Source organism: Malus domestica, chromosome 07 (assembly GCF_042453785.1).
Source record: "Malus domestica chromosome 07, GDT2T_hap1".
Classification (NCBI taxonomy): domain Eukaryota; kingdom Viridiplantae; phylum Streptophyta; class Magnoliopsida; order Rosales; family Rosaceae; genus Malus; species Malus domestica.
The window spans coordinates 7,115,714-7,129,662 of NC_091667.1; the positions used below are offsets into that span (position 1 = coordinate 7,115,714).

General features: G+C 37.9%; 2 protein-coding genes across 2 annotated transcripts; one reads left to right on the forward strand and one right to left on the reverse strand.

Annotated features, from left to right (window-relative positions):
- Positions 1-2,665: 2,665 nt before the first annotated feature.
- Positions 2,666-7,857, reverse strand: LOC114825825 (uncharacterized). The gene is given in 15 exon segments (XM_070825595.1): positions 2,666-3,076; positions 3,155-3,242; positions 3,340-3,520; positions 4,031-4,199; positions 4,960-5,089; positions 5,091-5,146; positions 5,280-5,489; positions 5,620-5,898; positions 5,900-6,069; positions 6,072-6,129; positions 6,217-6,233; positions 6,236-6,420; positions 6,731-7,044; positions 7,157-7,252; positions 7,714-7,857. Coding segments are annotated over 15 exon segments (2,508 nt in total).
- Positions 7,858-12,911: 5,054 nt separating this feature from the next.
- On the forward strand, positions 12,912-13,472 carry LOC114825826 (uncharacterized). The gene is made up of 2 exons (XM_029104839.2): positions 12,912-13,114; positions 13,274-13,472. Exons 1-2 carry the CDS (start codon positions 12,912-12,914, stop codon positions 13,470-13,472), a joined length of 402 nt encoding a protein of 133 aa, XP_028960672.2.
- Positions 13,473-13,949: the final 477 nt, after the last annotated feature.

The following is a 13,949-nucleotide window of genomic DNA, read 5'->3' on the forward strand; positions in this document are numbered from 1 at the left end:
TCCAATTCCAAATTGGAAGAAAAATAGGCGCAGATGAGACGAGAAGATGAGGAGTTTGATGAAGAAGATGAAGCATGGCGCAACACACAATATGTGGCAGCTATGGCTGTGTCCGTGGTGTGTCAGCCAACTAAGGAACAACCTCAATGGGGTGGCTTTGTTGCTAGTCACTTTTACAAACCACGAAACAGAGCGATGGCGCATGCCAATCTGATGAACAACTACTTCAACCCTAACTTGGTTTACACAGAAGAGGATTTCAAACGTCGTTTCCGGATGAGGCGTCATGTGTTCAAGCGTTTACTTCATGATGTCCAGCAAATCAATCCATACTTTCAACAGAAGCTGGACAAAGCAGGCCACCCTGGTTTCTCACCTCATCAAAAGGTTACTATTGCACTTTGAATGATGGCCTATGCCTCCTAGTTGATGCGATGGATGATCTATACGGTATGTCTGAGTTTAATTACATGCCTTGATACTCTTGCTGAATTCTGTGACACAATTGTTCATTTTTACAAAGAGAAGTACCTCCGTGAGCCAAATCAAGAAGATCTGGATTAGCTCATTCGCAAAGCTGAAGATCGTGGCTTTCCAGGCATGATAGGGTCATTAGACTGCATGCATTGGAATTGGAAGAACTGTCCCACCGGATGGCAATGTGGCTTTAGCGGAAGGTCGAGAAAGCCAACTATTATGTTAGATGCGGTTGCCTTATCTGACACATGGATCTGGCATGCTTTCTTTGGAGTCCTTGGATCCCAAAATGACATTACAGTTCTTGGGCGTTCACATCTCTTCAATAACCTGACGGAAGGTAAATCATCTCAACTTGACTACTACATCAACGGTCGTCAATATAATATGAGGTATTACTTGGCAGATATCATCTACCCAAAGTGGGCGACACTTGTCCAAGCAATTCCAAACCCTGCAAATGAAGCCAAAAAGTGTTTTACCTTACACCAAGAGGCATACCGGAAAGATGTTGAGAGAGCTCTCGATATTCTACAAGCACGGTGGAAAATTATCAAGGAACCGACAAGAGGGTGGAGTCAAGAAAATTTGGACTCTATCATTGCATCATATTACACAACATGATTGTGTAGGATGAGCAAGATGGGTATATTGATGGATAGTCGATTACAACCAAGAGGATCCAAATAGTCATGAAGGGCTCGTGCAAAAATAAATGATGGGCCTAATTTGCCTTTCAATCCAAGAACTGACAATATCTTTTTAAATGAGTACATGAGGCGTTATAGGATGATACGCTCATGTGCCACAAACAAGTACCCACAACTAGATCTTGTTGCACATTTTTGGGCCAAAAGAAGATTGGAGTAGGCGTTCAAGTTTTATGTTGTTGAATGTTTTTAAAATTGTTGTTTAAGTTTCATGTTGTTAAATGTTTTTTTTTATGTTGTATAATTTTTATGTTGTTTAATGTTATTTAATGTTGTTTAATATTGTTTAATGTTGTTTGATGTTACTTAATGTTATTTAATGTTGTTTAATATAGGAAGCTATAGGAAAAAAAAACATAGAATTTAAAAAAAAAAATTTGTAAAAAATATTTCAAAAATTTTTTAAAAAAATTCAAAAATAACGACTAACTGACGTTAGCTAGTTACCTTTGCATTCAAATTATAGCCCAGCCGGTTGGCCCTTTGGCCCTTTTTGGTCTAGTGGGGCCCACGAGCCCTTTGGCCGGTTGGAGATGGCCTCAGGCTTTGAGAGGCCGGGCGGCGCAGGTGTGTAATTATTTAAGTTGGAACTTGGAAGGGGTGGTAATTGGAAAATTCATAAATACTCAATCCGGGTCACATCAGACTGTCTTTCTATAAAGGGCAATTGGAACCTATGATTGTAAATTTGATTTAGGTTAATTGAGACGCAACAAAACGTAAAAGGTAAAGTGAAATTTTGTGTAAAATACAATGAGTATACTTAAAATTAAGCGTTAGAAGAACATAAAAGTATATTAATGGAGTGCCTACAAAACCTTAGTTGCAGTTTATCAACCCCCATTGGGATGAGAGATCTCCTTTCAACCGATGGATGAATACATGAAAAATGACGATCATCTATATCATCAATAATGTCACTGAGACAATATATTGATTGTAAAAGAGTTTCTCTAGAACCAAAGGACTTTTCAATGCAAACATGATACGATTATTACACTTGTAACCAAGATAACATGCATATACATAGCACTCTCCTAATTGAACAATAAAATCGATGGTTGATTCAATGTCTAAAAATTCAAAACAAGAAACTGCCAACAACTGCTTCATTCTGATCAAAACTTCCTATCAACATTACCAAAAGAATACATGATGTTGTCAACTGTGAAAAAGAATTTCAACGAATGTCGTGTGTACTGCTAAGAAACTTAATATCCTTGTGCGACTTGAAATGCGAAGGTTAACGCCTCACATACTAAGTGACCTGCGATCGCTGAAAAAGCTACCATCTTCCATCCACCTTGAGTATCTATATTCCGTCAGAGGAAAAATACCTACAAAATTCATCTTTACAGACCACGCTGTCGATGTTAGAAAGAACAAAGCTCGTCCTCAATCTTTGAGAGTTTTTTTTCCCACTCCACAGTTGAGAAATAGCTGTATCGCAATTCAAGTGTGACGAAAACTAGACAATTTCAACTAAAACTATAACCTTTATATCCTCCAAGTGTCTTTTGTTTGTATCCATGCCTCATTCTTTCGAGTAATTTTTCTTTTATTTTCCTTTTCTTGTCCATCTTTAGCCTATATCTCTCTTCCATCTCCTCTTCATAAATTCATTCCCAATGCACTTCCCCGGTGAGTGGCCACAGCCACATCTCCCTTGGATGATCACCGTCATCTGCAGCTTCTGCTAAATCCTCATCCATACTCTTTAGCAATGTACTATCAAAATACTTGGCCCACATAAATCCTTTCCGTAGCTCAACTGGGTGCTGCTCTTCCAGTGAACCAGACACTGGATCTATTAAAACCATCTTTCGTCCACTATGATAAGCCCAGACATTAACAAAGACTTCTAATACCCGATAGTAACAATGCTTTCTCTGTTGACATTGTTAAAAATGTAAGTGATGAATGTTAAACTCCAAATGAGACCAGAAAACGTGATCCAAATAACGTACCTCAAGTTCTGAGGAACCCAACAGACACATATTTATATTGCCAGAATTGGTGTGCAATGCATCCAAAGAATCAACAAATATCATGTAGCTCAAATACAAAATTTCAGTTATAATAACCATCCACAAGTTCATTTTCTATCAGAAGCTGTAACAGAATAAAACAGAAATCGTAGTGATTAGATTACCTAGAAAACATGATAAACTCAAGGAATGAGCGAGTTGGCATCACCCAACTATGCAAGGCAGATCAGTGACCACCATCTTATGGCACGGGAAGGAGAGCTTCTGTATTAGATGGCAAGGTATACATCCAGTGAAATGCATCTTCAAAAACATTTCTGCATTCGAGTGGACAAAAATTATACTCTTATCTTGATGTATTAATGAACTCATAACTATAAGACAAACACAGACCCAATGGCATTTGTATTACGGATATAAGAAACCTTAAGTGCCTTATAAATCTGTGTGAAGATCTATATGAATCCACGTTTTGCGGATGTAGCCATGTAAGTGTGTGGTTGTGTTCAGTATACCAAAATTTTATTGCATATAGTAACGCAACTGGAATCGTTCTTCTGTGGATTTGGTTCTAAGTGTACCATTGGCATTGGATGACAACAAGGAACCTCATGTTCTCATAATACCAGCCATAACAATATCCATTGTTTAAAAGGACAAATTCTTCTATTGGACAGCCCTATGCACCCACTGTCCCACCCATTGTGAGAGACTGGCTGCATACGACTGCCTCACCAAAAAAATCCTCTTTATGTGGAGCATGGCATCACATATTAGATTTCCAAACCTTTGACAACAATCACAGCTATAACTTAATAACCAAATTTTCAACTAATATTTCGTACAAGTATCAACAATGTCCCTTATTCAAGATGTCACATACGGACCAAAATGTGAGTGCATCTTCATTTCCTGTCACCCCACCATTAATGTTCAAGCATCCCCAAAAGTATATTACTTTACCTTTTGTGTTGTCTTGTATTGCTTCTTCCAAAACTCCTTCAGCTTTCTTGGACAAAGTCACCTGCTTGAAAAACAATGATGAATATGATGGCAAACTAAAGAACAGTACATGCCTGCATGCATTTATGAAGTGTTTGATTGATTGAACTAGGACTGGATTGGGTTATTTAACACCAATCTCAGTCTAGACCAAACATGGGGTTAATTAACAACTGCATAAGCGGGACCTCTCTGCGGGGCTTATTTTGGGCCATTTAAAATGAAGGCCTAAATATAACCAACCAAACCCGAGCCAAACCAATCCAAGCCAATCCAATCCAAGCCAATCCCTACAATTAGTCCAAGCCAAGCCAAGCCAATGCTATGTATCAAAACGTGCTCTAAAGACTATATTTATATACACACACGTGTACGAAAATACATACATCAATCATTATATACAAGTTTAAATACTTGTAGCATATATGTTTCCATGTAACTATACTTTTGTTCTATTTTCTATGACACCAAAACCATTCCAAGGAATCCAGAGTTTTGTGTATCTATATAGGTTATGTATGTCTATAGGCAATTACAAACGTCATCCTTACAAAATATTAGACAAGTTACGAAGCTATTTATAATCCTGATTATTCTTTGTTTCTTCAGAATCTTGTGTTCATCTGTTTGCTTGGATAACAAGTCTGGCAATTAGATGACTAAATAGTTTTACACTTTTGTTGATTTTTTTACAGTTTAGACCACTGGCCACATTGCATTGTGGAACTTAATGACATTAGACAAATGCTTCTGAATAATTTCCAACCAAAAATAAGAAATACCTTCCTACCAGTTGCACGCCAAGTTTGAAACCCAATCCAAGGTCGCTGATGAACTCTGTCAACCTTGTTTGCAATAGCAAACATTCCACCAATCTCACCAAGAATGTTGCGATAGTAAGTTTCATTCAACGGGAAACCGGTCAACAGAATCGACATCATTTGATGTTAACCTCCGTGCTCCTTTTGACTATCACATACATTGTAGGATAAGTTAAAAAACATAAGAAAGAACTGGAGATTTTGAAAAGAAAAAAAAAACAAAAAACAAAATTTCTAGCTTTTAATGAAATGAAAGCATACAGTAAAGGCAAGAAACTCACGAGGCTCAATCCACGGTACAGAGTGCCGTGGTGCAAGAATGGCCAGGTTCTAAACCCACTGTATATCTCATAAATGCATATTGTCTAGCCTATCCTCTCAAATTCACCCTCATCCCTATCATTTGCCTCAAATCTAAGCTTTTCAGCTTTTCGGGCCTTACGATATATGTCATCCCAAAAACCAGGATCTTTCTCCATTCTTTCTGATAGCTACAAGCAAGAAGAATGTCCTGTTTCAGCTGTCTTTTGAGAACTACCTCACTAAGATAAAAAGGGGGGAAAGAAGAGGCAGGACTGAACTAGAGACACACAAGTTCTGTAATTTCAGGAAATGACATACCTCCTCCATTTCTAACGTCTCATATACTTCAGAGCTTTCAAATTCCTTCAAGATATCCCAATCTAATTGAGTTGGAATATCTAATGATGAATCCCAAGTTATATTATCAGAGATTTTTGGTGAGTAACCAAAACCCAACAAGTCTTCTTCTAGGGCATTAACGATACAAGTGTTATTCCAGGATGACTGCTCGTCAATGTTCAGAATATTTCCTCTTCTATAATCTATTTCATTCCCAAACAAATTTCATTCCCATGTACCCTGTTGAAGCTGAGAGATTGGCCCCTAGCAGCAGAGCATCTGATGGAAAATTTAACACATTCTCCATAAGCCTTGCATAACCAGTGATACATTCTGATGCCAACAAGTTCATAACAAGCAGTCTTCCAGAAGAAGCAACCGTTCAAGCAAATTTTGAAAGTTTCTCATTTGAAATCATAAGCGAGAAGCGTTCATTAAAGCATCAGGATTATGCTTTCGGAACAATATCATGTGAACTCCATCAACCACCTGTAATATCACAAATGTAAAAGACAATAAAAGACAACTTGACATGATAAGAAAATTACTAAAAACAAAGAATTTGAATGAACTCACATATTCCTTCAAGATACAAAATCAGGCACAATAACTGGGATCCCAAAGGTCATGGCACGAATAAGCAATGGCGGAAAAACATCTTGTGTAGAACCGTAAAGAACAATGTCAGCCATTAATAACACACTGTTGACATCACCATTCAAGCCATAATGTCGCACAGATCCTTGAAGAAGTCCCAGATGTGAAGCAGCTTCCTAAACAACAGATCAATGGATCAAAATGGATCATACATAGTCTTATGAATAAATGCCAGTGAATGAGTAAAACAAGTCAAAAGAATAACCAGATATCACAACGAAATACAAAAATGACGTCAGTTTCAGTCATTGTTGTCATTCTGTCAACAATCAGATTCATATCACAATTTTTTTTTTCAGTTGCCACTGGCCACAAAAATCACTTTTTGGAAAAATTAAGGCATTTGAATACATTTAGATAAGATGCAAGAAGCTCAAATATGTCATAAGTACTGGGACAACATCATAATTGATTAAGGATAATAAACTAGAAAGCATTAGCATATCCATCAGAGGAATTACCACATAAGAAAACAAATTTGAACAACCTTCCTGCATCATCCCTCCTTGAATATTTTATTAGCAGTGGTCCTATAGAATGCATCGCCACATCATAGTCCCATGAAAGCTCATCGTAGAAAAAAGAACTTCCAACAACTACAACCAGCATATCACCTTCACTAAACTCATTGCTCTTCATCAACTGATTCTTGGAGTAGATTTTTCTGTAACTTTCCATAACCCAAACTTCTATTGGTGATCCAGGAATGACAAAGAAGTTTCCAGTGTCAAGTACACTATACAACATCTGACACATGATGGAAAGAAAAAATAAGACAATTTAAGAAACCACATAATGATTATTTTGCAAGATAACTAGAAATACGGTGTAACCAAATATTTCAAGAACAAAAGAAGGCAAGATCTATCGGCATACTAAAATCTGGAAACACGATAATGTTAACTCTGCTAAAAGCACTTTTCCAATGAGAAATAAGATGTTTCAGGTGTATTTTCTTGAATTATCCATATCAGTGGTACTGAACAAAAAGGCTCATGCATAAGGCTGCATGAATCTAAATCTCACTAATCATAGCAAGTCCAACTGAATCTAAATCTCACTAATCTAAATCTCACTAAGTAAAAGTACTAGTGAGTACGCTTTTACCTTTCATATGCTTAACTAGGGTAAGCTGCTGTTATAAAAGGAAAAAGAATGAGAAAAGAGACGGCGGAAAATTCTATACGAGAAAATTTATATTGTCTCCGAAAAAAAAAAACTAAAAGATAGACAAAAAGTGAATATTAGTTAGTGGAGTAAACCATAGCTTAAGTTTATAAAAATAAATAAACAATAGGTGACTTAATTTTACTGCCCAAGGTGTACAAGGTGGCCCAGCCACAAAGTAAAAAATCAAAACAGATGAACGCAAAGGCCTATGCAGTTAACAAAACACGCACATGTTGATGAACGAACCCAGTTGGCTGCAACAGCCACCATGAAAGCAGGCCAACTACCTTCAAAGTCACCAAAACCACCACCAGAATCACAAATAAGTTGAAAATTTAAACCACGTAGAGAAAAGCATATCATCAAGCCACCACAACCAACAACATACATTCCTCTCAAGTCCCTAACCTTTATAATAAACAGTACTTCAAATCTGATCCAAGATTCGCCTCCGAAGACTACCAGAACGAAGCTTTGATTCTGAAAATTCCACCACCAACAAAACGATTGTGGTGGAAGGAGGCAGTACAATGACCCAAATTGAGATTGTTAAGGCATGATCCTCTTCGACCTTTGAAACAATATGGACCTGAGAATAGACAACTAGGGCAAGAGGCCAATAAATCAGCCCAATAAAACTAAAGGAAGCAATTTCGAGGGCTATAAGTGATCGCTTAATGGTCTAGCTCTAGGTCGAAAATCTTATCATAAAGTACTTTCCGACCATTTGAGCCAAGTCGATAAACTAAATGCGGTGTATTCAATTGAGACCTAGAAATAGGCCTACTTGGAACTCTAAGTAATGTGTTGACGATTTGCAAGAGCAGAAGCCTATGAAGTGATAAAGGTTGTTAGACCAAGCTCGGGTATAGGTTTCCTTAAACCCCAAGCCCGAGCAAGAGGCTCAATACGTATTGGCCCAGGAAAACTGTTACACCCACCCCTAATTTAAATTGTATTTTCACTAAGTTTGAGATTATCTTGCTTTTAAAATTGTTTTGGTCTTAAATGGTGTGCCCAAGGGGCCCACCCTTGAAATTTTGTCCCCGGTCCCCTCTCCTTAGATGCCACGTGGCATTCTTCTCACTCTCTCTGCTCTCATTCTCCCCGAGTTCCCTCTCAGTTTCATTTCTATCTCTCTCCCTCTCGGTGCTATTCTCTTCGACAAGAGCACACACACACACACCCATACATATATACACACAGCCATCACGAGGACTTCACCATCATCTTCATCCTCTAAGCTTCATCTTTTTCTCCCTCACTTTCTCTCTTTCTTCTTCTCCTTCACTGTGCCACACCTATAACCCATATCCTAAAATCATCATCAAATCACAATTTCGAAATCACCATCATCTTTATCTCGTCACTACAAACTCAACCATAGTCTTGTCATCTTAGAAGTCGAACCATGAAGCCCCGTACACGAGCTCCGACGCAGACCGCTGCTTTCGAGGTAATTTCAGGCTAAAACATGGCAAGTTGGCTGGTGTCAAGGTATCCATCTCTTCATCTCACTGAGTACTACAACTTTCCTTTTTGTTTCACCAAATTTCGTTGAGTATTGAAGAAGTTATACTCATTTGAATCTAACCCAGTTTCTGGCGACCTCCGAGGGTTTCGAGGCATTTTCCGGTCAAACCATAGTGAGTTAAATGTGGTGTGAGGTACCATTCTTTTCGTCTCTTCGAGAACTATGATTTTTGTTTTTAAATCACTCGATTTCATTGGGTATTGACAAAGTTATGGCCGTTTAAAGTTGGTGTAGCTTTCCGGCCAAAATCCGGCCTTCTCCTTCCTTTGAATCCAGCAACCAAGAAATCCCAAGGCCTTTGGGCCTTTCCTGCCAAGCCCAACCCAAAACCCATTTCAGTTTTTATTATTTATTTTATTTATTGTTTTAATGTAAAAGGCCCTTGGGCCATTTTAAATCAGGGCCTTCGGCCCGTCCTTTTTAAAACCTCAACCCATTTATTTTAAAGCTTAACCCATTTTCCCTTAAACCCATTTCTTTTTAAAAACCCAAAGGGCCTTAGGCCTGTGCATCCTAAGCCAACCCTTTAAACCCCATTACCCTTAACCCTAACCTGTTGAAACCCTTTATAGGGAATATTCCGTCAGGGAATATTCTAGGAATATTCTATTGACATTTATGTGCTTAGGAGCAATATTTGTGACGTTCATTTTCCCAAATTCAATTGTTATAATAGAGTTTTATTAATTGGACCATTTATGTGCTTAGGAGCAATATTTGTGACGTTTCCGTGGTTGCTAGTTTGCGTGGCTCTTCGGCGGCTAAGTATCTGTGAATGGACCCCTCCTAAAAATGCATGTTTTGATAGTAGAAATGCATACATGAAAAGCATGATTTAATGATTATGTTCTATGAAACGCTTTGAGATAACATGCTTACTGAGGCTAGTTTGAATTATTACTATTTTTCCTATAACCCGTGTTCTTATAGAATATCCGGGATGACGATATGATATTTAGAACATGTTTCGAACACCTCTTTATAGTATAAATGATAGATGACTTTATACTATGAAGTTGCTTTTCAAAATATATATGTTCAATGGTTTTGTACTTACCTAGTGGTCCTTTCCGCTACAGGACATATGGATAGATTCCGGTTCGTCCCAGGCAACGGTTTGGTGTTGGCATAGGGCCTGAAGTGTGTTTCCTCTGGCTATTTAGCACAGGGACGGGGAACCGGCATGGGGCCTGAAGTGTATTTTCCTCTGACTGTCTGCTCAGGGACGGGGAGCCGGCATGGGGCCTAGGGGTTATTGGACATTCAATAGTGATTATTATATATACAAGTTATGATTTGAGACATTGCACGGCATGCTAGGTTTTGGAAAACCTATGTTTATCATGATATATATGTGTTTTCATAAAACCTAGGGGTTAGTATGTGGATAACTGTTTTATTATATCTATATCAACTTGGTCACTCATGTTTGTTTTGCGCCCCCTTCAGGACTTAGAATCGAGGCAAACAATCCTGACGTCCAGGCACTTCCGCATCGACATCTTCGAATCATCTCGGTGTAGGATCCATTACTTTATTCATTCAATTTTTATATTATTTATTTTAGTGTTCTAGTTAGTTGAATGCTTTGAACACGTTCCTTAAATGCACATTCTTTATTCTTTTATATTTATAAGTATTAGTTATCCCTTGTTTTCAGCATTTGCACTCAATAAATGGCTTTCGTCACCCTCAAGTGTCGGTCAGCGCGTGTTTATCCTGGTATTTAGGGAATATCGGGATCGAGTTGTGTCAAAAACATCAATCAACTCTAAACAAATGTCACTTCATCTCCACATGTCGAACGAATAACGAAGCGTTAATAGAGATGATGATCTCGATTCTGCACACCTTTCCGTACATAAGTGAAAAGTTGATTTTGAAATGGACGTCATTTACATGAACCAAATTTGATATCCAAAATGAAGGAGAGATTATTGAGTGTTGTAGGATAAGTTGTGGGCAAGAACGAAAGAGGGAAAGGGAAGGAGATGAGAGGGTGAGTAAAAAATTAGGGCTCTGATTTTGGGTAAACTATAGAAAATTAGAAGAACAAAAAGAAAAGCAAGTAGAAAAGAAGACAATATTTGCAATATATTGAAAAACAAGTTGAAATCGCCACTGGTTCGATTGCCACTAGTTAGACCTACCAATCGGGTTGGAATCGAGTCTAATCTAGAGACTAGCATCTGGGTCGTTGGACCAATTATGGGTTCGGTTAGCTAGAGTAGGTTTGGCGCATGGGCGTAGATTTAAGTTGGTCATCTAGGACTACAAGTTAACCTGAGAAGAAAGATCGTTGGACCAGAGGTTGTGAGAAGAGAAAGACAACAATCGTAGTCGATCAAGCATGTAATGCTGCTGAAAGAATGAAGCTTATTCTCTCATTCAGAGACTCGTAAGGAGTTTGAGCACATAAATTCAGGTAAGTTTATAAATGTTTGTGTTTTGGTTGTACTATCCACTTTGAACACATAATTCTTCCTCGTTGCAATTATAGGCTTTGTAGCTAATTGTTTTTGCAACTCATTCTTAGTCGAGTACCCAACCAGTCACATTTAATTTTTTCTAGTAGTAAATAACGGATTACGAGACTTTCTTAAAACTAAAAACTAGAGGTTTAGGGTTCGAAACTCGATGTTGGTTTGAAAGCCAGACTTATGGCCAAGAGAGGCTGAAATACCTCTGTGAGTTTTTTCATCCCCCAAAAAGGGTGGATCACGACTTACTACCAGTTGTCATTTTTTTTTTAAAAGAAGGAAGCCATATTTTAAGGTAATTTAAAGATTGTGCTTAAAGGGTATATTAATATTTTTATATCAAATTTTGGTTATAATTATCATAAAATTAAAATAGTGGCTTTAATTGGATCCAAAACTGATTACTTTTTTAAATTTCCCGAGTTGTGGAGGGTAATTAGGGTGTTTTAGAACTTTTGTATAAATTTTTGGTTAAATTTGTAAGAATAGCAAAAGGTTGTTGTAAATAGTGGGATTGTATGCCCATATGCGAATAGTAATGAATAAGGCATAATTTGTTGTGCTATGTCACGGGAAGTTGTTTTCATTCATTGTAAACCTTCTATAAATAGTTCACCACATAGGTGATCGAGACACTACAAGAGAAAAACAACTAATAATAATATTCCTCACTTCCTCTGCAATCATTTTGTGTTGGTATAATATTTTGCAATTGCTTCGCTCCTGTCCCTAACAAATGTTATCTCTCTAACTTTTGCTTATTTATAACACGTTATCAGCAAGACTCTCTAACAATTTCTCATTTCCCTTCACCGAAAGAAAAAAAAAAGTTTCCTCTAAGGATTTTACTGTTCTTCTTCTTCCTCTGCCTCAACTGCTGGATATACCCTAGCAAAGAACTGTTTACACCATGCCTGCTTTTAGTTCTTAACATAACAATTACTTATATCTTTGATTTCTTGTTTGGTGTAGCTCTTGACTACTAACCCAGTGTTTATTTATGCAATCCAAGATGGTGCGGTATCATCGCCTATCTTGAATTGCATGTCTAATTTTACTGCAAATTTTAGGTGGAGCAGTATAATTGCTCACCCTACCCTGCTTATTTAAATTTGCCTGCTATTTAATTTTATTACAATTTTTGGTGGTGTGAAATAATCACCCACCCTACTCTGTATATTTAATTTTTCTGATGCTTGAGTGCTGCGGAATAATCGCTCATCCTATGTTATTTCAATGAGAATGGTGCGGTACAATTACCTTTCTCATTTATCATGTAAATCTCGAGCCTGAAGTTTCGAGAGCTTATCATTTTAGCCTGAAGATCAAAATGAAAAATTTGTAAGGACCAGAAGTTCTAACAATATATTCCTTCAGAATACATATTATTGCAAGTTCTTACACGCCTCATTTTTCTTTCAGAAATGAAAATGGCGAACTTGGCAAAGCTTGATTTTTTTGCCCTGGATATTACTGGAAAGAACTACCTTACCTGGGTAATGGATACCAAAATTCATCTGGAGGCAGGAAATCTTAGGGAAACCATTAATGAGGATAACAGTGCATCCTCTCAAGATTGGGTGAAGGCCATGATCTTTATTCATCGCCACCTGGATGAGGGATTGAAGAGCGAGTACCTCACAATTGAAGATCCATTAACCCTCTGGAAGGCACTAAAAAATAGATATAATCACTAGAAAATAGCGATTCTTCCAAGAGCTCGTTATGAGTGGGCTCACCTAAGAATCCAAGATTTCAAGACGGTGGCTAAATACAATTCTGCAATGTTCAGAATTAGTTCCCAGTTGAAGCTATGTGGAGAAACAATAACTGAGGAAGATATGCTGGAAAAGACTTTCAGCACATTTCATGCATCCAACGTGCTCCTGCAGCAGCAGTATAGAGAAAGAGGCTTTACTGAGTACAACCAGCTGATATCTGTACTTCTTGTAGCCGAGCAAAACAATGAGCTTCTGATGAAGAATCATTAGTCCCGACATACTAGATCAGCACCATTTCTAGAAGTGAATGCTACTTCCCTTGAAGGAAATACCACATCCTCCTTTGTAATTATTACAAATGAGGAAATGGCCACAAGCGAGGCCGGTGGAATGGGAAATGCAAGAACCATGGCGTTCAATTTCACAACCAGGTTCCAATTTATAATCCATACCTGAGCTTTAAGAATGCAAATCACCAGAAAGGCAAAGCTCATATGAACATTCCTAGAAATCCTGAATGAGTTTGCCATAGGTGTAGTGACAATGGGCACCGGATGCGTACCTGTCGTACCCCAAAACATCTGGTGGATTTGTATCAAGCCTTCCTCAAGGAGAAGGGTGTCGAGACCAATTTCCTCGACCAGGCTCAACCAATGGAAATATCTGATCCAGTGTCCAATTTATCAGGACAGTTGAACACAACCCACTTGGATGTTTCAGACTTTATTATTGAAAGAGGGAATGAAG